The sequence below is a fragment of the Chrysochloris asiatica genome, unplaced genomic scaffold, assembly GCF_000296735.1.
Source record: "Chrysochloris asiatica unplaced genomic scaffold, ChrAsi1.0 scaffold00112, whole genome shotgun sequence".
In the NCBI taxonomy this organism is placed as follows: Eukaryota; Metazoa; Chordata; class Mammalia; order Afrosoricida; family Chrysochloridae; genus Chrysochloris; species Chrysochloris asiatica.
Genome location: NW_006408630.1, coordinates 5326023 through 5348664, shown reverse-complemented (window position 1 = coordinate 5348664; position 22642 = coordinate 5326023). Strand labels below are relative to the sequence as shown.

At 35.8% G+C, this 22642-nt stretch overlaps 1 protein-coding gene across 1 annotated transcript in view; it reads left to right on the top strand.

Moving 5' to 3' along the window:
• Positions 1-22642, top strand: part of PDGFC (platelet derived growth factor C) — a 355850-nt gene that overhangs the window by 160617 nt on the left and 172591 nt on the right. Inside the window, exon 2 of the mRNA XM_006867913.1 lies at positions 11898-12093. Within this exon, the coding sequence (XP_006867975.1) occupies positions 11898-12093 (196 nt within the window). The remainder of the gene's footprint in view (positions 1-11897; positions 12094-22642) is intronic.

The following is a 22642-nucleotide window of genomic DNA, read 5'->3' as shown; positions in this document are numbered from 1 at the left end:
CGCTACACCCGATGGTTGTTGTTGTTGTTGTTAAGTACCATGGATTCGGTTCCGACTCATAGTGACCCAGTACAGGGTTTCTGAGGCTGTAAATCCTTACGGGAGCAGAACACCTCATCTTTTTCCGCGGTAGTTTCAAACTGCTGACCTTGAGGTTGACAGCCCGACTCGTAACCACTGCGCTACACTGTTGTTATTGTTAAGTGCCATCGAGTTGATTCGGACCCAAAATGACCTGTATAGGGTTTCCAAGGAGCAGCTGGTGAGCTTGAGCCACAGCACCACACCAGGACTCAGTCCTTTTTTCCAAGGTTCCTCTGGATGGATTCCAGTCTTGAGTCTTTCAGTTAGCAGCAGGGCATATTAACCATTTCTGTTGCTCAAGGCTGCCATGAAATGACTGCATCTTAGGTTTTAGAAATTTTCTGGAGAGGCTAATGGAAGATTCAGTCTTAAAAATCTTAAAATGAGCTTGTATTAATCTGGAACAACACAAAACAAAGCTATTTCTTTCTAATAGTAATTGATTTTCCAACTACAAGTTTCTTTTATAATAGAACAAGTTAATTTTGCCTGAATCTAACAAACCATTAAGTAAATATCAGGAGAACTACAGTTTTAAAAATATAGTTTCTGGGACAAGATGTTTGGGGATATCCATTACTACTTCATGAAAGTTTTAAAAAATTAATGAATAGATGTTATATGAGGGGACTTCGCAAAGTTCATGGGAAATAGCATGGAAAGATAGCAGAATTTTCCCACAAACTTTTTGAAGGCCCCTCATATATAAAAGCATCTGGCCAATAGCTGGAATTTTGAAATTTGAATCAATAGAATCAATAGGTGGTACCAATGCTTAACACGCTTGACTGCTAACCTAAATGGATGAAGGTTCAAGTTTACATAGTAGTGTCTGGAACCAAATGCCTGGTGATCTAGGTTGGAAAAATCAGTCATTGGAAACCGTAGTGAACACAGTTCTGCTCTGGCACATATAGGCTTGCCATGATTCAAAGTTGACAAAATGGCAATTGGTTTGGCTTGGATTTGTTGCTTTGTTGTTTTTGTTTTCTTTTTATTTTTATATTCAATAGATATTAATTGAATGAATGAGCAAGATCTGGAAAGAATGAAGAGTCAAGGGATATATCCTACAAAATAATGCTCTTTCTTTTATTTTTTTCTATGCCAGCCAAGACCCTCTCCCTTAAAGATTAGTAAAAATGACCATGAATAAAAGTTCATTGGACTGACTCAGTTAATCATTTTTTACAAGCTTTATGTGTCTTTTAAATCATTCAAATTTTTTAATTCCAAAATCTGAAATTGAAGATTCTGAACCACCTAGACTAGGATTTGAGGTCACCAAAAGACTCAATTTTACTATCTCCATCTACTGGCAGGGAGGAACTATACCCAAGCATCTGGACTGGCATAGAAAAGAGGAGAAAGAACATTTAAAAGGTAAGCAAACAATACATTTTATTTACTTTAAATTTTTCTTATCATAACACTACTATTTTATTGTACTCACATATGATCAAGGGTGATAAAATAAACCATTTTAAAGTAGAAGGATTTTTTTAGTTGGTATAATACTCTTCAGATTCTTCAACATGAACAAGTGTAGACTTGAATACCTTGCTTTCATAATGGGAGTCTTTTCTGCCCTTGAACTTCTACAGTTCTATTTAGTTGTCCCATTGCTCCCATGCTGTTTCACATTCCTACTCATCTTTAAATGGCAGTGTTCTTACTGAAATGTATTCTCATTTCTATATGCTAAATACAGAAATGTATCTTTGACATGTTTAAGCATAAGTTCATCAGGCATATTGTTATGGTGAAAAGAGAGAGAATTGTTGTTAAGTGCTGTCGAGTCAATTTTGATTCTTCGGGACCAAGGCTGTATCTTTGCAGTAGCAGAAAGCCTCATCTTTCTCCTGCAAAGAGGCTGGTGGGCTCAAACCACTGACCTGTGCTTCACAGTCCAATGCTTATCCTACAGAGCCACCACACTTCCAGAAAGAGAGTGTAGAAATATGTTTTTCAATGTGTAATCTATTATTTTGGTGTTCCTTAGTTTTTTCCTGAATACTTGGTTCTTAAATATTTTCTATTGGCAAATACGCACAGAATAAATATTTCTTGATAATTGATGAGTAAAACTATTTATATTTTTTTAAAACTTTGGTATTTTGCTTCCCTGTAAAAAATTATTTCCCTTTAAAAATAATGTTTAGCTAGAATTCATTACAATAACTACAACAAATAAATATTTTGATGGTTTGTGTGGTTGTGCAGTAATAGATTTCTTTGATCTTAAATCATGTGTTTTAAAATACATGTAGTGTAGTTGTTCTTAAGGTTAATTTGCATATGTTTCTTAAAAATTGAAACATGAGGATAAGAGTAACATAGCCATTTGTCTTCATAATTAATATTATTGTAATTGCTGCATTCGAGTATAATTTTGCATTTTTATTGTTATTTTTCTTCTGCACTACCCCTCTTAGCCCCAGTACTTGTTTGTATCTTTGGTCCTTTTCTATCAGAAGAAGAAATGATGGATTTATAGGGAATATAGGTGGAAATTTTTAAGCATAAAAATTAGATTTCACAGGCAAGAATTTTTAAGGAAATGCTGTGTTCGCTTGCTGGGAGGTCATGTCTGCAGCTGGTCTCCTTGCAGGCTGCTGGATAAGGAGGGATTTTCACACCAGTCAGACAGACAGACAATTCATTGCCTCCTCTGATATCACAAAACAAGGAAGTGAATATTTTTGATTGATGGGATATTAGAGGAATAGCTCACCTCAGAAAAAAAAACCGTATGGGCTTCGTAAAATCAAATTCAGGACTTATTTTGAAATAAAATGCTTTTGAATCTCTGTTTGGTCCTATGTTTCTGATCCTTTTTCTAGTCCTCTTGCACTTTGACCTTTAGTTTTATTTTAAAGCTATTGTCATAAGCTAGCTGTTGCTGAAGAAATGTATTTAATGCTTATATTTGAAGTCTGGATTGAAGTACATTTGAAATTGTCATGTGTCTGCTCACTTATAGATCAGCTAAATTATAAAAATGTAGTCTGAGGTAACAGTAACTTGGCATGTTTGGGTGTTCTTGTGTCTGTAATGGTTATCATGATCATTATTTCATTATGAAATTGCATTAAGAAATAAAATATAAGCAACCCATTTTCTCAGGAAAATGATGTGAGTTTTATTATCAATTTGTGGTTTTTATTCTTTTTTTAAAAACTTCGTAACTATAGGTTTTTGTTGTTGTTAAGTGCTGTCGAGTTGATTCTGACTCATAGTGATCCTATCTAGGGGTTCTGAAGAGTAGCTGGAGGATTTGAACCTCTGACCTTGTGGTTAGCAGTTCATCGCTTATCCTACAGTGCCACACTAGGATTCCTACAACTGTATACGTATGCATATATTATTTTTTCATGCTTTTGCCTCACTTTGTGGTAGCTAAAAATTATTTGAGTATGGGCTAGGGAGATCTCCAGTAGGGCAGACTGGCTAGGAAATTCATGAGCCTGGGTTTGTTTAAATTTTACCTGTGAATGGATACATTTCCCAGAATTGTTTTTCTTCCTTTGTAACTAATATCATTATGTGAAATTACTGCTAAAACCAAAGATCTTGCTACACAAGTATAAATCTTAGATATTGATTATAGGAATGCATACATTTTCTCACTTACTGACAAACATTTAATAACATGTCGAGATCAGATACGAAGACATGATTTGTATAGAAGCCACTGAATTTATTCCTTCCCCTGTCTTTGGAAATCATTCATAAGAAATTCATGAGGCTAAATTTCTTATGAATGATTCATATATATCAAATATGGTTATATATATTCATATATATCATGTACAATCACCTTTAAACAAAAAATCTAGATATCAGCAGAAAGTAATAAAGTTTCTTTTTCAACATTAGTGATTGCTGCATATATTAATACAGATATAAATATTTGCCTATTTTATTGTTTTCATAGGATTCTTTTATTTTGCCTAAGTCAGAGTTTAACAGAAAAGAGAATTTTGAACATTTTATTGCACATTAAAACATAAACTAATTGCCTTGTTTGCATTTTTAAAGTATAATTTTATATTGATGATCTGTTTATTGTTATTTGCATTGATAAATTTTAAGTATCTTTACATAACAAATGACAGTACTTTGTTTAGACATTGTGCTATTTCGCTATTTAAAATTTCTGGTAAACGATAATCTGAATATAGTAAATTATCTAACTTAGGCAGAGTGATATTGATAAAGTGTAGTCTCTTCAAAACAAATGAAGTTTTTTTAAAAAAAAATATTTCTAAGTAAATATGACTATTTGTTTAAAAAATATAACATGATTTTTTAAAAATTGCAACTAGTTTTTGTCATGGCAATATTATCTGATGTGACTTATTTTGCTGCTTAAAACATTTCAGAGCGCCTATTATTATATATAAACTGCAACTAAATAATAGTTTCAGTTATATAAGGGAGGTGATGAATGATTTTAAAAAAAAAAGTAGTGAATATTTCAAGTAAATATTTCTTTTGTAATGGGAAGTTAACCTAATGTACCTTTCCTTTACATTCTGATTTTGACCTCTTTGTGGTGTCTAAAATAGTGTACAGCTTAACATAGAATACGAATAATAGAATTGTCTGCATACTTTCACTGTGATGGCATGTGTAATTGTAAGTGGTCATATATGCAATTATATTAATAACTAATTGATATGTAATAAAGGCTTTAAGGAAATCCTAAATTTGGTTATGTATCTTGTGGTACACTGGTAAAAAGAATGTTGCCATTATTATGTCTTGCGTAATCGAGCTTTCATTTTAACATTGAATCCCTTGTATAAAACTGAACTTGATTATTTTTACCATTGTCTTAAGGTGAAATTATCATGTCAGACTTTTTCTATGTTTACATTACATGTCTTTCTCAATATCTGAAGAATTTTATTGATCGTATTTGCTATATGCTTTAAGATAAAAACTAGGATATTTTGAGGAGTAAAGGGATAGTAATAATAAATGTACCAGGATAACAGTCCTAATCAAAGGCTACATTATGCAAATTAAAATAGATGTTCACTTTAACTACAATGATTTCAGTGACAAATATAAAAGAGTTCTAGCTCTCATTGGAAAAATCTGTAAGAGTGATTGATTTATTCATGTAATTGAAGAGTCCAAAGATGGGGTGAGTTTGTTGTGCAGTTATATCTGGGATCTAGCTCCATTCTTTAATTGTATATTGGTCTACTTTTCTGCAATGACTTTTTATCAGATTGGCTTCCATTAAGATAGTAAAATGGCTGTTGTATTTCTGGACCTCACTGCTCTCCAAAGTTAGTGAGATCTTCCCACCCCCACCTGTTGAACAAAAACCCTTGAGTTCACATTGATTTGGCCTACATTGGGGTAATGCCTATGACAGGGGAAATAGACTTACATTGATTTTCCAAGCATACTACTTGATGAGGTCAATCCAACCTTTACTTTACTGACTAGCTGTCTTGCAATGATGCCAGGGTTGCTGGGAGAAACTCACTATACAACTTTCCGTCATTGCATATGGAAGTTTTGCTGTCTATTTTATTTCCCATATTTCTTACTATTGCACATAAAGAAGAAGCCAAACACTGAATTTTTGTGCTTCTAATTAGGTTCAGAAGAATGTCAAGCCATTTTTTAATGGTAATGGTGCTATAGGATAAGCACCAGACTGCTAATCCCAAGGTTAATGGTTCAAACCCACCAGCCACTTCTTGGAAGTCACTTGCTATGAGTTAGAATTCACTTGAAGGCACAAAATCAGATCAAGGAAATGGTAAATTTTTTGCAATGTTGCTCTTACTCTCAGTTCTAACAAACTGATAGAAGAGAATCTGATACTTGAAACCATTGTCTAAGAATCACTGATTCTTGCTTAATGGATTTCATTTCTGTGAAGTTAGAATTCTCATACATATGAGCAATTTTACATTATATCTTATTCACTGACATCACGAAAAGCTTATACCTGTTAGTGACCTCAATGCATTTGAATTAGATGGAAAATTATGTTTCTCCTTCACTTGTGTACTGATTTGTGATTATCAAAGTGGTGATTTCATACAATTATCATTTTATTTGAACTTTAAAATAACTTGTACATATCTTCAGTTTATAAAAAATAAACTCAAATTATCAAGTGACTTGCCTAAAAAAGCAGAGTGTGTCAGTCATAGATTCATATTTCAGAGTTTGTTTAAACTGATGACTATAATTGTGGCATTTGCAGTGTTGTGAAACTATAAGACATGTTCTATTTGTTCAGAAAACTAAGCATATTAAAAAATTAGCAAATCGCAATAATGAATACTCTAATACCTATCATTTTTAGCTAATAAGTTTATATAGTTAGGTTATAATGGATGACCTTTGAATAAGATAACATTTTTTAATGAAGGGGCTTTAATTTGTGAGTATGTTATCCCTGGGTGATACAAACATTTAATTTTTCTCATATAACTGAATGGTTGGGGATTTGAAACTACTCAGACATCCCTTGGAAGACATGCCTGATGATCTAATTCTGAAAGGTCATAATCTTGAAAACTCTATGGAGTAGTTCTGCTGCCCACACATGGGGTTACCATGGTCAGAATTTGTTTTTGTTAGTGTTATTATTATATTTTTTTAATTGGGTAAGGGATATAACAATGGCAAAGTCTTTCTAGTCTTACCATAAAATCTCCGGAAACCTAAAAATGAAGGATAAAGTTTTAAAATAGTATATAAAATGCTTTCTACTGTGCTCTAGGCTGGACTCCTGGTGTGGACCAGCACTGGACTTTGAACAACAAGATCAGCAGTTCAAGTCTACCAGCTGCTCCATGGAAACCCTATACAAGGTTATTATGAGTTGGAACTGACTCAAAGGCACTTAACAACAACAATGCTCTAGGCTACCCGATTTCTTTAAACTATCAATATTTTTTAGGTACTGCTGTGTACCAGTTGGGGTCCTGGTATAGGGCTGTAGATAAACACCGCACTGCTAACTGCAGGGTCAGCGATTCAAATCCACCATCTGCTCCACTGAAACGATATACAGGGTCACTTGAATAGGAGCTGACTTGATGGCATTTAACAATAACGTGTACCAGTTGCAGAACTAGACACTGGTTATGAACTACAATGCTTTTGTCTAATTGAAAATCATACTGATATAGAAAAGAAGAAAGGCTAACCGATATATTATATATTATAGTTAAAAGTGTTCACTCCTTAAGGAATGTATAACAAGGAATCAAGGTTTTGTTTTTTTGTTTTTTAAAAAGAGGGAACATTGGAACTGGGTTTTGATAGTTGAATGTTAGTTTACTAGTATACCTAATTTAAAGAGGACTGGTAGCATAGTGGATATGAGTCAGGCTGCTGACCTCAAGGTCAGCAGTTCAAAACTACCAGCTGTTATGCAGGAGAAAGATGAAGCTTTCTGCTCCCGTAAAGTTTCACAGCCTCAGAAAACCTATTCAGATTTTCTAAGAGGACGAGGCTCTTTGATTTGTTTGCGAGGTCCCAAATACATAAAAAAAACTTTCTGAAACATAATAGCTTCTCATAATATAACTGGTAAATATTCATTTTAAGTAATCAAATGATTCTCTTCTAGTGTAAGTTCAAGAGCTTCATTTGAGAATATCTTAATGATAAAATTATGTTTGTGGTTTACCTAGTCTAGCAATCCCCTCACTTATTTTTCCTTTGGAAAAATATATTTTTGTCATTCATAAACAGTTTGAGGTAAACAGTGCTAGCCTTACTGTTTGTTTAATTTTGCTAATTGTTTTTAAAATGATATATTCAATAGTAAAATAAAAACTAGAACAAAGATTTTCTATTATAATACTTTTAAATCAGTAATTAAAATTTGAAATATTAAGTATATAAACGGGATACTTTTTTTGTGTGTAGAATCTATGGAGAGACTTGATAAAGATTTGTTGGGGCTTTAGCTTTCAAATAGCTCTTCTCTTTACAGAAGCAATTAAGATTAAATGAGATTATTTTGGATTTTCTGGGAATAACGGTAACAGTTCAAGGAACTGTTATGTACTCATCCAGAGAGAGTATTCGAAGATTAAAAGTGAACTTTCTTAATTGAGAGTTAATGAGAATGAAATAGACATATAAGAAAGATCTGCATAAAGAAGATTTATAACAGACACAAAAAAATAGACAGTGAGCAAAGAAAGTCACTAATAAGACCAGTGAGAATATATATTAAGTAAGGAAAGGAGCTCTGGTAGCGTAGTGGTTACGAATCGGGCTGCGAACCTAAAGGTCAGTGGTTCGAAACTACCAGCTGCTCCGCGGGAGAAAGATGAGGCTTTCTACTCCCGTAAGGATTTACACCCTCGGAAACCCTGTACAGGGTCGCTATGGGTCGGAACCGACTCAACGGCACGTAACAACAACAACAACAAGGATTGGAAATGGATACAACTGTTACTTTAAGGCATGTGGTTTTACACATACTTGAAATAATATACTTGGAAGTAAACACATCATAAAAATCTCACAGGATATCTTATGGGGTGACATGCTGCTACAAAGGGACTTGCCTGTGGGAAACTAGGCACCAGAATTTTTCAGAACCCCTAAACAAACCCCCAAGTTTGGAGACCAATCCTTATTACTACAGGTCTTTCTTCTAAATTCAATGTAAAAAATCAACATTAAGAAAGACTTGGATGATTCATCTTTCTTTTTGAGTTATTTATTATGCAGAAATATCTTTTATGTTGTGGTGGTGTTAAGTGCCATTGAATTGGTTACAACTCATAGTGCCCTTCTATAGAGTTTCCAAGAAGTAGCAGGTAGATTTGAACCACAGACCTTGTGGATAACAGTACCGCCTTATCTTATAGCATCACACCAGGACTCTTTTTATAGTTGTTGTTGTTAAGTGCCATTGAGTCAATTCCAACCCATAGCGAACTGGTATAGGGTTTCCAAGGAGAAGCTGGTAAGCTTGAACCACCCACCTTACAGTTCCCAATGACATTGCAGTCTGACGCATTAGTCCACAGTGCCACACCAGGACTCCCTTTTTATAGTACTGTTTATTAATTATACAATATTTTCAAAACCCATAATTATTTCTTATTGTTTTACTCCCATTCTCTTTTTTAGCTCATAATGAACAAACTTTTAGTAAAACAAGAGTTTGCAGGGCAAATTTTATGAAAGTACTTTGATTTTGATACTAAGCATATATGTATACATATAGTCAGCACTGATATTTGTATTAGTTAGCTCCATTATTGTCCTATAAATTTAGATTTTGAGTTCATTCCCTCCCCTCCCCAGTAGTTCTACCTTAATAGGGATTGGGCACAGTAACATAAAATGATATTTAATCATTTAAAGTTATTCATCTAAGATAACAAGATTTAGTCTTATTTAGGATACATTACAAGGAACATACTGTCAACATTTTAGTGACTTTATCACTAACACTTGTTTTAAATGATATTGTCTTTGAGTATACTATCCATTGGATCAAAACAAACATTCAACAGAATAGTCACAAAATATATATGTATGTGTCTCATTACTTAATATACTAGTGAATTTATGTGTTTGTAAAGATTACTTTTAAATCAACAAAACTGTAAGTTTAAAGTATTAATTTGATAGTGCTTAATGTTTAAGCTTTGTTTTTTTCTCTTTTTAAGTATAGTTGTTTGGAATTTACATAAAACTTTGACAGTCATCTGTAAATCATGTGCTTGGTGGCAAACCTGACTACAGTTTGTGTTGAATTTTTGGAAGCAGTAATTTAGCGTAAAAGAAAATTTACAATTCTTGTGCCACAAATAAGGCTAGGATTTTCAGCTTCTAATTTATGTTTTAATTATAGTCTAATGGAATTGTGAATTATAAAGGAAAAAAGAAGATGTAAACACAACTTAAGTATATACAGTGTAGCCATGAGATCTTTAAAGTGAAGGCATAAAGATAGAATTCAGAATTTTTAATTACTATGATCAGCATTGGACTGTGAACCACAAAGTCGGCAGTTCAAACCCAAAAGCAGCTACTTGGAAACCCTATACAGGGTTGCTAATTGACTAAGAGTCCAAATTGACTCAACTGCACTTATCAATAACAACTATGCATTTTCCTTGACTATATATGAAAATAAACCCTGCTATATTTGTAAAGTGTGCCTTAGATATAAGCCACTTTTTTTTTTTTTTTTTGAGAAAAGGAGGCAAATGTTAAATTTTAGTATATCAGATTTTTAAAATTATCGTTTAATTTCATATTTCCACAAGCTTCTTGAAGCCTCCTCAGATCATTTATGGGTTTTTACTGTACTCTTAACTCACAAGTGGGTGTGTTTAAGTACACTTTCTTTTCAGCAAGGCAAATTTACTCTACCATCTCACTCTCCCTCAAAAACTATAATCAAAAGAAAAACATTTTAGCATTTTCCAAATGTATAAAGACTTCATGCTTAATAAACTTGAAAACTGTTTCATGCTACATTGTTCTCTTGTTGTTAACACCGTCTAGTCAGTTCTGACTCATAGCGACTCTGTGTAGGGTTTCTGAGGAGCAGCTGGTGGGTTTGAACTGCCAACATTGTGGTTCATAGTCCAGTGCTGATCTTACAGTACCACAGCAGGAGTCCACATTCTCCTCTTAGAGACTTAAAATTCATACTAACATTTTAAGGCACTGAGAAATCCTGCAGCATTTCTCATATCATTGATTTTTTTTTTTTATACAGGACATTGACATAATTATTTTTTTCTCATTATTCTTAAGAAACAAAGTTGAGGTCATTGAGTAATTGTAGTTTGTAAGAATTTTGGATACACTTTTAGAAAAATTTTGGTCCAAATTTGTGAATTCTTACCAAGATGATTTTCTCAGCTCAGTTTCTAAAGCATTATTAACAAAATGCTAGTAAAAAAGGCTATAAATGTTACGTGGTATGGTGTGCTAATTGACACTTCAGAGATCACTGAAATATGGCTGAAAACTTTCTCTTACATTACTCCACTTCTGCCTCTTTCATCCTTAAATTTCTCATTCCTCAATTATCGTAAGACCTTTGATATTTTGCCTTTAAATATATGTAATTAATGCTTATTTGTAAATAACTCACTGTAAATATTTTCAGTGGACTTATGTCAAGTTTCTTTTAATTCTCATTTGATTCATATTTGAGCACTCTTGTAGATTAGGGCCATACCCATCCTTATAATGACTTTATTATTGTTGTTGTTGTTGTTAAGTGTCGTTGAGTCAGTTCCTACTCATAGCAACCCCATACCGGGTTTCTGAGGAGTGGCTAGTGGGTTTGAACTACCAACATTGCAATTCTTAGAAATCCAAAATAGTTGATAGTTGACATTTTAGAAATAAGATTTTAAAAGACTAATTTTCTATGATCTTTAAAATACAGATATATACAGGTTTCTGTTCAATAATGCAGAGCACTCTTTTCTGATAGATAAATTCTGAAAAGCGTCATACTTAATTTATGTTATATAAGGAGCTCTGGTAGAGTAGTGTTTACGAATCAGGTTGTGAATCACAAGCTCACCAGTTTGAAACTACAAGCAGCTCCGTGGGAGAAAGATGAGACAGTCTGCTCCTGTAAAGATTTCCAGCCTCGGAAACCCTGTTCATGGTTGTTATGGGTCGGAACTGATTTGACAGCACTTAACAACAACAACAATGCCCACCCAACACTTGCTTGGAGAAAACTGTGAATGATTAAAAGGTTTTGAAACACATAATTTTGAAATGTTAGTTCTAAATGTATGTCTCTATGTATATTTTTGCTTTAGGAGTACAAGATCCCCAGCATGAGAGAATTATTACTGTGTCTACTAATGGAAGTATTCACAGTCCGCGGTTCCCTCATACTTACCCAAGAAATATGCTCTTGGTATGGAGATTAGTAGCAGCAGAAGAGAATGTATGGATACAACTAACATTTGATGAAAGATTTGGGCTTGAAGACCCAGAAGATGACATATGCAAGTAAGTCATTATATTTTAAATACTAACACAGTGTATCTATTACTACTTTTCTTATTACTTCAATTTGATGAAGTAATTTTAAATGACTTCTTTTATTCTATTGAGGAGTCCTGATGTAGTGCTGTAGGATAAGCACTGGACTGCTAGCCATAAGGTCAGCGGTTCAAACCCACCAACGGTTCCTTGGGAACCTTATAAGGTGTCGCTCTAAGTTGGAACTGACTTGACAGCATTTAACAAGAATTCTGATACAGAAGCCTTGTTGGCACAGTGCTCAGCAGCTAACTGAAAAGTAGTTAGTTCGAACTCACCAGAAGCTTTGTGGGAGAAAGATTTACAGTCTAGGAGATCCTATAGTATCCAAAAGTAGTCTCTGTTCTCTATTGTTGCTATGAGTTAAAATCAACTTAGTGATAACAGGTATTTGTTCTGATGATCTAGGACATTGACAGTCCTATTTAAGCTGTTTTATTTAAAATCAAAGAAGACGTACGTGTACATATCTAATATATACCTCACTTCTGAAAATAATTTTTCAGTAACTTAGGATAAAAGTGCATATAAACTGAAGTGATAAACAAGTAACCAGGTACTGTCAAATTGATTCCTACCCATGGTGATCGTGTGTTGCAGAGTAGATATGTATTCCCTGTAGTTCTTAATGACTGATCTTTGGGAAATACATCACCAGGCTTTACTTCCAAGGTGCCTTTGGGTAAACTTGAACCCCATCAACCTTTAAGTTAGCAACCAAGTACTCAAACACCATTTTAAATGAGGAATCGAGAGTTAAAGTCAAGTCAGGTAATACAGCTATGCCAGAATTGTGCTAAAAATTTTTATATTTAAGTATCCTGACAGTCTAATCAATAAAACAAACAATGAGCTGTTAAAAACAAAACAAAACAAAAGAACATTAAACTATAGCCATAGTATGTAGTACTACCTAGAAACATACATAGTAATATACACACGGAGATTATTTCATCAAGAAGAACAAATAAGGTTCAAAATGCCAGAATTAGAAATTTAGACTAGCATGCCTTGCCAGGTAGGAATTCATCATAATTCTCCTCAAAGCATTCATGAACCAAACTCAGCTGGAGTATTTCACCCACGCAAAAGACCACCTACTGTATGGCATACAAATATTACCCTTTGAATCCCATGTGAATTCACTTGTCAAGGTTGGGTGGTCTTCTTGAAAATTTTTCAGTTCAATGACATTTGTATATGATCAAAATATTTTACTTGAGCTTCACTGGAAGATTCTTTGTTTTCTCTTTGATATATAGTGTTAAAAGAGAGTTTTCATTTTATGGTATATTATACATAAATATTTCATTACAGATGAAATAAACTTTTTACTTGCTGTCATTACAATTTGTATCTTTAACCTAGCTATATTTTGTCACATTACTTCTTTCTGTGTGGCTCTCCATTTCATTTGTTTGCTTTTTTTCTTTTCTGCTTACATCCATAATTTTAGACTCAGAGAACTAGAAACTATCCTAATTACCTTTAGAGACTGTATCATTTAACCCTTCATTATATAGATAAGGAAACAGAGACAAGAGAAGAGAAATAGCTGTCCTAGATCTCATTCATATTTTGTGTCTAAACAAATAGTAAAGTCCATTTTCCCTAATACTTATACAGGCCTTTTTTCTCTATATTATACTCTACCTCATATCTCCTTGCATAAGCAATGTGTTGTTGTTAAGTGCTACTGAGTTGGTTCTCACTCATAGCGACCCTGTATAGGGTTTCCAAGGAATGGCTGGTGAGCTTGAACCACCAACCTTGGGGTTCAAACCAGCTTAACAGTCCAGTGCATTAATCTACAGCACCTCTCCAGGACTCCTTTCATAAGCAGTACTCTGTATAAAATTGTGAGAGGTCTGCGGTTCTGCCCTACTTGCATATTAGCCAGTTAGCCAGCACAGTTACATGGGTGCTGACAAAAGACAAGAGTCTCCTGTGTCAGAGACATAACGCTGTATTGCAATGACAGTAAGTGGCAAGAATATGAGTGCTAATTAGTGCTTGTTCTTTAATCCTCACAAGTTAAGGCCAAGAGGACCAAGTGACACCTGTGTACATAGTGTGCTATGTTGTAGCAGAAGAAACATTGTAAGTTTGTGTATATGTGAAAAAAAAAAAAAAAAGACTTCAAACCAAGATGGTAGTTAGATCTTCCCTCCTGTTTCTGAGATGGTTTGTTTAATACTCATGTTAGAGTTCCAAGTTTTCACAATTAATTCTGTTAGCCATCATTCACAACTGGATCATATAATCCATCAGCATCATCTCCTACCTTCTCTTACTCAGATCCATCAAAACACAGAGTCTATTGGTGGGAGTTACAAAGACTAAGGTAGAAGAGACATTTTAAATGTTTCGCTACACCATAACATGTATATAGATATATAGAGAGAGACGTGTGTGTGTATGTGTAACTTTGTGTGTAGGTAAATAATAAATATTAAATTATCACCCATCATTCTGGGCCTCAAATTTTTTTTTAAGTTTTTATTGTGAATTGATTAATAGATTACATGGAAGAACATCAGCTTTACACTCTTCATTTAATTGCAGTGATTGCAGTCTCCTCCATGCATCATCATTCAACAGTATTTGCTTCCATTCCCTCTGTTTGTTTTTTTATGGTGGGGGGAGGTGCAGGATGTACACATAAAGACTCAGGAATATGTATTCATTTAAACAACCAAAGGCTGGCCCTCAGTTTTTAAAAAGTGACATTTCCAATGTTTTTAAAGCCCCCCATGTTCATGCTTGACTACACCCCATTCTTCCCTTGCATTACAACTACTGTCATAAATTTTGTTACTCATTTTACTATTTTCATCTATAATTTTATCACATGAATATAGTTCCCTGCTTAATAAATTGCTTATTTTTACCTGTTTTTAAACGTATATCAATAAATCATACTATGTGTTGCCTATTGTGACTTGATATCATTTTAAAGCAAGCAAAACTGCACAATGGTAAGTTTTGAAGTCGTTCATGTTGATGTTAATAGCTTATTAGGTCATTTGTTTTCATAGATGTATATTATTCTAATGCAGAATTGTTGTTGCTAAGTGGAGTCTACTCCACATAGCATCTCATAGTGACCCTATTAGTATTGCCAGGGAGCAACTGATGGGTTTGAACCAGCAGCCTTGTGGTTATCAGCCTGGTGCTTGTCCTGTAGTGCCACAGCCAACCTTTTTTGCCTGGTCTTTTATTGGTGAATATTTACCTTGTGTTCAGTTCTCCTATGTAAAAGTGCAAGTTTATTTTAACTCTATAAAAGAATGATAGTGTTGTCTTAAGATATTCATGTTTTCAACTTTATTGGGTAGAATTAAAATGTTTTAAACAGTAGATGACTTATTTGAACTTCTACCAAAGTTGTGTAGGAATTTATATACCACAATTTTGTCATTCTTTTACATTTTATAGTGCAGGTTACGTCATTACATAACTTTCAGATTACATCATTTCCTAATTGTCACATCATCTAGTTGACATATAACCTTAACTATCCCAGCCAGCATTACATTTGTCATCTCCACCACAGCATTCGTTACTGCCAAACCTATGTTGTTAATAGGTGAAATAATCAGATAATAGATTTTTACTATTTTAATAACTGCAAAATGTCATAACAAGAGAGTTGATATGACATGAGCAGATATTTGCCTGCTACTTGTCTATTTAAAAATATTGTCTTTCATAAAAGTATCTAAATCTCTGTTCCATCTGGAAATTAACTCTTTTTCTGTGGCATGAAATTTTTCATTATTCAGTCGTGTCCCAGCATCTTTCTTTCCCCCACTAATGTATATATAAAGTCTGCTAACTTGTAGGTCAAAGGAGCTCTGGTAGCGTAGTGGTTACGAATCAGGCTGTGAACCTTAAGGTCAACAGTTCGAAACCACCAGCTGTTCTGCGGGAGAAAGATGAGGCTTTCTGCTCCCATAAAGATTTGCAGCCTTGGAAACCCTGTACAGGGTCGCTATGAGTCGGAACCGACTCCACGGCACATCACAACAACAACAAAGCACTTAAACTACATTATATTACTGGGAGCTTGGAGTCCTGATACGGCCCTGTGAATTAGTGCACTAAACTGCAAGGTTGGTTTAAACTATAAGGTTGGTGGTTCAAGCTCACCAGCTGTGCCTCAGAAACCCTTATACAAGGTTGCTATGAGTCAGAACTGACTTGACGGCACTTAACAGCACCTGGGAGCTTTGTGCAGAGAAGTTTCATGTAATTTTGTTCTGCTTTGGGTGTGTTCTTGCTATTATGCTTTTAAAAATATTTTGTTCATTTGCTCAGAAATAGGTTGGCAAATTCCGTGAGAAATCCTTATGTGATTTTTATTGCAAAGTATAAAAAATTTATAAGAGAAATTACTTTTTATGATATTGAGTCTTCTTATCCTTGAGCATTTATATTTCTCTATTTTTAGTCGACTGTAGTCTATTCGATTTTTCTGTATATAATATCTTGATGGTGGTTGTGTGCCAACGAGTCATTTCCATATAGGGTTTCCAAGATTGTCAACCTTTACAGAAACAAGAAGCCTCCTCTTTCTCCTGCATAGCAACTAATAGATTCGAACTCCAGACCTTGCAGCTAGCAGCCCTGCTCATAATCCACTACACTACCACAGCTCTTTATAAAATATTTTACATATGATTTCAGTTTTTTCTATATTCTTTATAGGCTGTTTACTAAAATTGTCTTTTTGACAACTACATTTTCTTACTAAATATTCCTGGTGTGTTGAAATGCAATAATCATTTAAGATTGGTCTTTTATGTGGCAGACTTGTCAAGCTCTATTATTAAATTTAATAACTTTATTTGGAATGACTTTACATTTCCAGAGGGTTCAAATATAGTACAGAGAATTTCTCTATACTGTTCGCCTTGGTATGCCCAACATTAAATGTTATATAACCATGGCACATTTATTATAACTAATAAATTAACATTCATGCAATAGTAATAATTAAACTAAAGGTATTTTTTTGGATGTCGTCAGTGTTTCCACAATGTTCTTTGTCTGTTCCTATGTCCTTTAACAGGAGAATGATATTGCCTTTACTCATCATATCTCCTTAGTCTCCTAAATCTGACTGTTTCTCTTTGCTTGTAGCTCATAACCCTCACAATTTTCAATACTATTGGTCATGCGTAGTGGTTACGAATCGGGCTGCGAACCTTAAGGTCAGCGGTTCCAAACTACCAGCCGCTCCGCGGGAGAAAGATGAGGCTTTCTACTCCCGTAAGGATTTACACCCTCAGAAACCCTGTACAGGGTCGCTATGGGTCGGAACCGACTCGATGGCACTTAACAAAGGAGCTCTGGTAGCGTAGTGGTTACGAATCGGGCTGCGAACCTTAAGGTCAGCGGTTCGAAACTACCAGCTGCTCCGCGGGAGAAAGATGAGGCTTTCTACTCCCGTAAGGATTTACACCCTCGGAAACCCTGTACAGGGTCGCTATGGGTCGGACCGACTCGACGGCACTTAACAACAACAACAACAACATTGGTCATGTATTCTGTAGAATGTCCCTCCATTTAGTTTTTTCTGATGATTGTTCATTATTAGACTGGGTTGTATTCAAATAGGTGATGTGTCCTCATAGAATATCAGAAGATTTATATAAGTTGATGCTAAGTTTCTTGTACTCCAACTGCTTACATGTTGCTGTGATGCTAGAAGCCATACCATCTGTATTTTAAATACCAGCAGGGTTTCCATATCTGGTAACATAGTGGTTACAAGTCGGGCTGCAAACCTCATGGTCAGCAGTTCTAAACTACCAGCTGGCCGCGGTAGAAAGATAAGGCTTTCTCCTCCCATAAAGATTTACAGCCTCAGGAACCCTGTACAGGGTCACTATGAGTCGGAACAGACTCGACTCCGTGCACATAACCACCAGAAAGGTTTCCATAGTGAACAGATTTCAGCAGAGTTTCCATGAGAAATCACTAGTCACTCCCTTTCCCCCAGTCCTGATGTGGCTCCTCCTACTTCTTTTTGTTTCCTCATCTTAAAATATCTCTAAAAGACATCCATTTTTTTCTTCAGTTAATAATATAAAAAAGAATACATTTACATGGATGAATTACCAGGACCACCCTCAGTTGTTTGTTGTTGTTAAGTGCTGTTGAGTCGATTCTGACCCATAGCGACCTTGTATAGGGTTTCCAAGAAGTAGCTGGTGAGCTTGAACTGCCGACCTTGCAGTTCAAATGACTTTACAGTCTAGTGCATTAACCCACAGCACCTCACAGCTAAATGACTGGTATCTTCTCTTGCAATAGTTTCTTGACCTTGATGGGGCTTATGCATAGAAATAAGGCTATATTTTTTATTTTTAACATTTAATATCATTTTTTGAGAAACTTTTGAAGATCCCTCATTTCTATTTATCTATCCACCATATGTCCTGTCTATATTTCTACTTAAATAACTCTCATTCTTACCGTAATTCCTATATAGCAGTTCTGGTTACAGATCCATTGTGGATTAACATTTTGATAGAGGAATATTATTTTCATACCAATGTTTTACCAGGACCACAAATCCAAAAAATTTACACAAGAGTATTTTTTCTGTTTTATTGTGCATTTCTTCTATGACAGATAAATAGCCTTTCAGTCTTGCCTATATATTGGCTTTGTCTCATGTTGTGTCTAGAAATTTTAGTCACTTAGTCTTTTAAGTCTTTATATAATCAGATGAAAAAGCATTAAGAATTTTGACTGTATTGTCTGTCCATCAGTCTGCCAACATTTTTTTTACATCTCAAATACAAAAATTCATAGATAGATAGATATCCTTCACCCGTAAATTTATTCCTGTTTGATCCAATAACAGAAAGCATATGGCTGGCTACCTTTCTGTTACTCCTTTCCTTGTTAACACTCTGTGTGTATTTTGAGTTGGGCTGTTCACCTCAAGGTCAGCAGTTCGAAACTACCAGCTGTTCTGTGGAAGAAAGATGAGGCTTTCTGTTGCTGTAAAGATTTATAGCCTTGGAAACTCTATGCAGGGTCGGTATGAGTCAGAATCAACTGCATGGCACATAACCAACTATATGCTCGCTTAGAGCCCTGGCATGGTGCTGTAGGATAATGCACTGGACTGCAAGGTCATTTTGAACTGCAAGGTTGGCAGTTTTAATCCACCGGCTGCTCCTTGTAAACTGTATTCAGGGTTGCTACAAGTCGGAACTGACTCAACGGCACCTAACAACAACAACATATGCTTGCTTGCACTCCTATTGTGGCGCTGTAGGATCAGCACTGGACCGTAACCACAAAGGTGGCAGTTCAAACCTACTAACTGCTTCTTAGTAATCCGATACAGGGTTGCAGTTAAATTGGAACTGGCTCAATGGTACTTAATAACAACAGTATGCTTGCTTTTACTGGTGTGAATGCAGAAAACCTGTATAGTCTTTAAGCTTTTTTCTTTAGTTACATTTATTTTTTACCTAAATCCCAATTTTGGAAGGACAAAAGTAACCAGTTACCACTAGGAGATTTAATTACCATGAGAGGTGAGACCTGGGGCATAGCCCTATTCAGAAGTCACATGATAGATTACGAGAGAAAAACATCACTGATGTTGTCATTGAGTAGATTCTGACACAGGGACCCATATGACAGAGGAGAATTGCTTTTCTTCACTGTAATCTTTACAGAAACTGATCACTAGCGTACCCCCCCCCACACACACACACACATACAGAGGCATCGAGTATGTTCAAACAAATAACTTTTCAGCTAGTAGCTGAGCACTTAGTTGTTGCACCACCAGGTTTTCTTATGGCTGACATTGGCATCAAATAAGCCAAGGAATTAAAGATAAACCAAGGAATATTTTAACAGTGCTATTTGCCCATCCTATTATTGTAGACAAGAGAGAGTTTTTCTTTTCTCCTAAGATTGGGCCAGAAAATTTCATTGGTCCTGAAATAATAAGAAGAAACCAACCAATAATGCATCATCTCTAGAAATAGTATCATAATGCCATAACAAAGTAATGGGCTGCTAACCTCAAGGTCAGCGGTTCAAACCCAGCAGCCATTCCTTGGAAACCCTATACAGGATTTCTGTGAGTTGGAATTGACCATGGCAGCTCTTAACAACAACAAAAACAATAAGTATTGGCATAAATTGAAAGGTAGTGCAATTTATACGAGGAAATGTTCCTTTAAAGTTCTTTTGGTTTCCAATGACCACAAATAGCCAGTGACTCAAATCTGCTGGAACAGGAAATGTTTGGATGATGTGACTGAAAATGTCAGACTTTATTCAGATTCTGAAATGATGCCATCAAGTCTCAATGTTTATGCTGTACATGTCTAGGCTTGCCTCCCTCTGAGTTGACTTCTTGCTGCCCTCTGACTTTACTTCTCATTCAGCCTATCTTCTTATAATGACTTCAAAAATAGCTTAATTTAGATGGATCAGCACAAGGCTGGTTCCTAAGATGTCTTTTCTAAAGTGTCACGTTGTTGTTAAGTGCTGTCAAGTCCGTTCAGACCCACAGCAATCCTGCATAGGGTTTCTGAGGAGCAGCTGGTGAGCTTAAGCTGCCGACCTAGCAGTTCAAACCAACTTTGCAGTCCAGCTCATTAACCTACAGCACCACACCCATTACCCCCTCAGTATTTTCCCTCAGGTCCCAGGTTTACACAATTCACTGAAATGTTTCATGGAATTCATGAACCATCAAGGAACTGGCTCAATGGTTGTGGAGGCTGGGAAGTCCCAAATCCACAGCAGGTGTCAGTCTGTAGGATTTTTCTCACTCACCCCAAATTGAGTTGTTGATTCACAAGGTTGTGGAAGTAGGCAAATCAGGTCAGGCCATCAGCTCAAGTCCCAAGAACCAGATGTCAGATGGAGATGAGCTTGGTTAGTCAAGTAAAGGAGTGTGCCATCAAATCTCTTCACCAAGCTGTCTCTTTTTATACTCAGCAGGATAGCAGATTTGATCAAGCCCTTCATTAGATTTCCATTATAATCTCAGTTAACCCTATTAATAGTCACTCACAGTAGAATAATATAGTCCTGTCAGCATCTTCCCTCACCTTCTTTTACCCAGACCCACCAAGAAAAAAACCGTTTGGTGGAAGTTACAAAAACTATGGTTAGAAAAAGACATAAATGGCAACAAAACCACTTACGTGCCAATACTTCAGCAATTGTAATTTTTTTTTTTTACATTTGTATTGTGAATAAGTGATAGTCTACACCGGATAACATCAACTTTACATTCATCCTATTGTATTTCATTTCATTGCAATGATTATAATCCCCTCCATGCATCATCAAATAACCAAAGAGTACACACCCTTTAAGCCTGCCCCCTGCCATCAGCACACAGCCCCATTCCATCCATGAATCCAGAGTCCACAGCCTCTTCATCTCTCCATGTCATTATCTCTGCCTCTATCTCTGGCATCACTGCTTCTCTGGATAGGGTCCCACACTCCACTCTTTTCCTTTGATGGTTCCAGGGATTTCTAACCTGCAAAATCAACCACTCCTCTCCTTTTGTTACAAAATATCTACCTTTACACTTTCAATACTCACAGTCAGTCTTGATAGCAATTATTCACTATTGAACCACAAGAGACTTATCCCCATTTCCTTTCATCAGCCCCATCCAGACAGGTTGGAAACAACTCAATGGAGATTCTACCTTCCCCCGCACCCTCTGGAACTAGACTTCCTCTTGAAAGCTTGTAAACCAGTCACTTTTGCCTTTGTAGCCTCCCTCATTTTGGGTAGCCAATGTCTAAGTAGCCCATCCCTGTCAACTCTGTGTACTGGAGGGCGTGGGGATGATCCTCGCTGTAAAGATTTGCTCCCTCTTTTAAGCTACTACATCCATAAGTGTAGGTCAAATCCATCAAATTGTAGTGGATTGCTCTTTATTTCCTCTTCTTTCTTCTTCTAGTTGAGTTCTGATCATCCAGCCATTGAAGCCAGGTCAAAAGGGTACTATCTGCAAGTATGGTGTTTTTGTGCATCTCCCCTCACATCATATCACTTGGACACTTAGCTCTCCACTCTAGTACTCTGTGACCATGCCCCTGTCTGTGGTCCCAGAAGTCCCCAGGTGTTGCCATACTGCTGGCCAACCAAGTCTCAACCCAAGTTGACAGGCATCTATTGAACATGGTCGGACTTAGCTCACAACTTCATTGCTGTTTTTCCCCCACTTCCCCTTATTGGTGACCAATGTGGTCACCGTCAGACCACATGCCTGCTCGTGCATTCCCCTTGAGTCTTAGTCTTGGAAGTGGTTTGCCCTGTGGGGACCCTACTGCTTGCCTTGATGTCTCCTGGGCAATCAACTTGCTTGTTCTTATAGTAGTCAATCTGACTGCTGTTATTGTTTTTGATTTTTCCTGCTGGTCTTTCAAGAAGTATCTTCTGTTATTATAGATGTTCCAGCCTGGTCTGCTTGCCCTTTAAAGTTGAAATTATCCACCTCAGA